Genomic DNA, 2,998 nt, shown 5'->3' with positions numbered 1-2,998 from the left:
TCTCAGGATTGAGCTTGATGCCATTCACCCAAAGTTTTGCAAAGGTTTGCTCAAGATCGGCAACGAGGTGGTCAGCCCATTTGGACTTGACTACGATGTCATCAACATAGGCCTCAACGGTCCGCCCGATGAGGTCCCCGAAGCATTTAAGCATACAGTGCTGGTACGTAGCCCTAGCATTCTTCAGACCGAATGACATTGAGACGTAGCAGAACGATCCGAAGGGGGTGATGAAAGATGTCGTGAGCTGGTGGACTCTTTCATCGTGATTTGATGGTAGCCGGAGTACGCATTAAGGAAGCAGAGGGTTTCGCACCCTGAGGTAGAGTTGACTATTTGGTTTGTGCATGGTAAAGGAAATGGATCCTTTGGGCATGCCTTATTGAGACCTATATAGTTAACACACATCCTCCATTTCCCACTCTTCTTTCATACAAGAACGGGATTAGCTAACCACTCTGGGTGATATACTTCCTTGATGAATCTAGTCGCTGAGAGTTTGGCTATTTCTTTGCCAATGGCCCTGTGTTTCTCCTCGTCAAAGCGACGTAGGCGCTGCTTCATCGGCCTAGAGCCTGGATGGATCTTCAAGCAGCTTCCACACAAAGATGTCTTTGTTGCCGTGGAGGAAGTCAATGAGCGTGCTTTCCTATTTGGAGGAAAGCATGGTGCTAATGCGTACCGTTTTACCCTTGGAGCTACTAGGGTCTATGAGGACCCCCTTGGAGCCCTCTACCGATTCGAACGACCCGGTCGATTTCTTCGCGTTGGGCGCTTCTTTGGAGACCTCCTCCCTGAGAGCAGTGAGTTCCCTAGAGGCGATGATTGCTGTGGTGTGGCCACAGCACTCGACCTCGCACTTGTAGGCGTGCTGGAAGGAGGTGCTGACAGTGATGACCCCGTGGGGGCCCGACATCTTTAGCTTGAGGTATGTATAATTAGGGACAGCCATGAACTTTGCATGGCATGGGTGTCCTAGGATGGCGTGGAAGGTTCTGGGGAACCCAACCACCTCAAAGGTGAGGGTCTCAGCTCGGTAATTGAACCGATCCCCAAATATAATGGGTAGATCGATCGACCAGAGTGGCATGGCCTGCTTCCTGGGCACAATGTCATGGAAAGGCACTTGGGTTGGGCGGAGGCGTGTCTGGTCGATGCCCATCACATCGAGCGTCTTGGCATACATGATGTTGAGGTGGCTGCCTCCATCCATCAGTACTTTGGTGAGTCGCTTTAGGCCAACGATTGGGTCGACCACAAGCGGATATCTTCCCAAGTGTGGGATGGTATCCGGATGGTCAGTCCGATCGAAGGTTATGGCGCACTCCGACCACCGGAGGAAGGGAGGCATGGCCGGTTGGGCCATGTAGACTTGGCGGCGTGCGACCTTCTAACGACGTTTGGAGTCGTAGGCCATTGATCCTCCGAAGATCATGAGGCAGCCATCCAGCATTGGAAAGCCATCATCCTTCTCCTCAGCGTCGTCCGTAGTGGGGGCAGGTTCCTTCCCCTGCTCCCCTTTGTTGGAGCTTCCAGGCAAGAACATCCATATGAGGCTGCAGTCCTTAAGCAGATGCTTTATGGAAAAGGCATGGTTTAGGCATGGCCCCTTGAGTAATTTTTTGAAGTGGTTCGAAGTACCCTCCGTGGGCTTCTAACCACCCTTGCGGTCAGCAGCGGCCACGAGTGAGTCCTCGCGCCGTTACTTCTTATTCTTCCTTTTGGAGGAATGATTGGAGGTGCCTTCGTAGGCACCCTTGTCCCGCCTTGCCTTGCCCTCAAGACGATCGAAGATCGCTCTGACCGCCTCTTCTCCTGAGGCATGGCTAGTGGCGATGTCTAGGAGTTCTGAAAGGATCTAACAATGCCTAGAGGGGGGTGAATAGGTGTATCTAAAAATTTACTGTAGATGCTAAGTTCAAATCTGTCAGTCAATGTCAGAAGTCCCGGTTTTGGGTCAGAACTCCCGATGTTGTTAGAAGTTCTAGCACAAACGTCAGTAGTTCCGACGCCTACGTGAACTATAAAAGCAATACCAAAATTAACTTTGCGGATAAATAATCTTACAACCTCACTTCCTAGTGGTTTGGTGAAGATGTTGAGTCACTCCCTTGACATCGTAATGCCTCCAAACCGTAGATTGAGTCCAAACCCTAAAATGGAAGTTTAGGAGAGAAAGGGACAAACAAATACAAGTAATCTCTAGCAATCACAACAACAATAACAAGCACGCGGGACACAAGGATTTATCCTGAGGTTCGGCAACCCCACAAAGGAGCTCCTACATCCTCATTGTTGAGGTGACCACAAAGGTCGGAGTCTATTCCACCTCCTGGCCTCTCTCAAAGCAACCACAAAAGTCACTTGAGCTTTCCACTAAGAAATCAAAGGGTAATACAAACTTCCCAAGGCTCTTCCATAAGATGAAAGCTCTTGGGCAATGCCTAGCTGGCTAGGGGCAAAGCCCCAAGAGTAATAGACACAAAACCAACCGGCTTGATAAAGAAATCAAGTGCTCAAGCTTGCCAAAGTGATTCTCTCACTTAATCCACTCTCCTTTCACTCAAAACCCTAAGGGAATCAAAGATTGGAGCAAAGGAGAGAGGAGAGGGGTGCCTTTCTTGCTTGGGAGCTGTTGGGATGAAGTAAGGTCTACTGTGAATGAGTCCGTAATGGTTAGAAGTGATGAAAGGGCTATTTATACTCTTAGTAGAAATCTAACTATTCAGATCTACATAAGAAGTTCCAACGCAGATCTTGAGACTTCCGACGTTAACAGAAAGCACTGTTCACATAGGTTCAGAAGTCTACGCGTGCAAGTCAACGTTGGAACTCTTGACAAACATCGGGACTTCCGACGGTCAGGACTCCCGACGTACATCGGGACTTCGGACGTGTGCAGTCAGTCAATCAGTAAAGCCTAAGGTGTCGGGACTCCCGACAAGGTCTGGGACTTTTGACGGTCGGAAGTTCTAACATACGTTGGGACTTCCAACTG

The 2,998-nt window shown here is 49.6% G+C and overlaps 1 protein-coding gene across 1 annotated transcript; it reads right to left on the bottom strand.

The window, feature by feature from the left end:
- Window positions 1-568: 568 nt before the first annotated feature.
- On the bottom strand, window positions 569-1,213 carry LOC136500195 (uncharacterized). The gene is made up of 2 exons (XM_066495572.1): window positions 737-1,213; window positions 569-649 (listed from the first exon to the last, which is right to left on the bottom strand). Exons 1-2 carry the CDS (start codon window positions 1,211-1,213, stop codon window positions 569-571), a joined length of 558 nt encoding a protein of 185 aa, XP_066351669.1.
- Between the last annotated feature and the right edge of the window lie 1,785 nt (window positions 1,214-2,998).

Source organism: Miscanthus floridulus, chromosome 13 (genome assembly GCF_019320115.1).
Source record: "Miscanthus floridulus cultivar M001 chromosome 13, ASM1932011v1, whole genome shotgun sequence".
Taxonomy (NCBI): domain Eukaryota; kingdom Viridiplantae; phylum Streptophyta; class Magnoliopsida; order Poales; family Poaceae; genus Miscanthus; species Miscanthus floridulus.
The sequence above is the reverse complement of the archived record's forward strand: the minus strand, read 5'-3'. Positions and strand labels throughout refer to the sequence as shown.

Coding starts and splice junctions, on each gene's coding strand:
- LOC136500195 (XM_066495572.1), bottom strand. CDS start 1,213: ATGGATGGAGGCAGCCACCTCAACATCATGTATGCCAAGACGCTCGAT. Junction 650..736: donor CGACCGGGTCGTTCGAATCG/GTAGAGGGCTCC, acceptor TCCTCCAAATAG/GAAAGCACGCTCATTGACTT.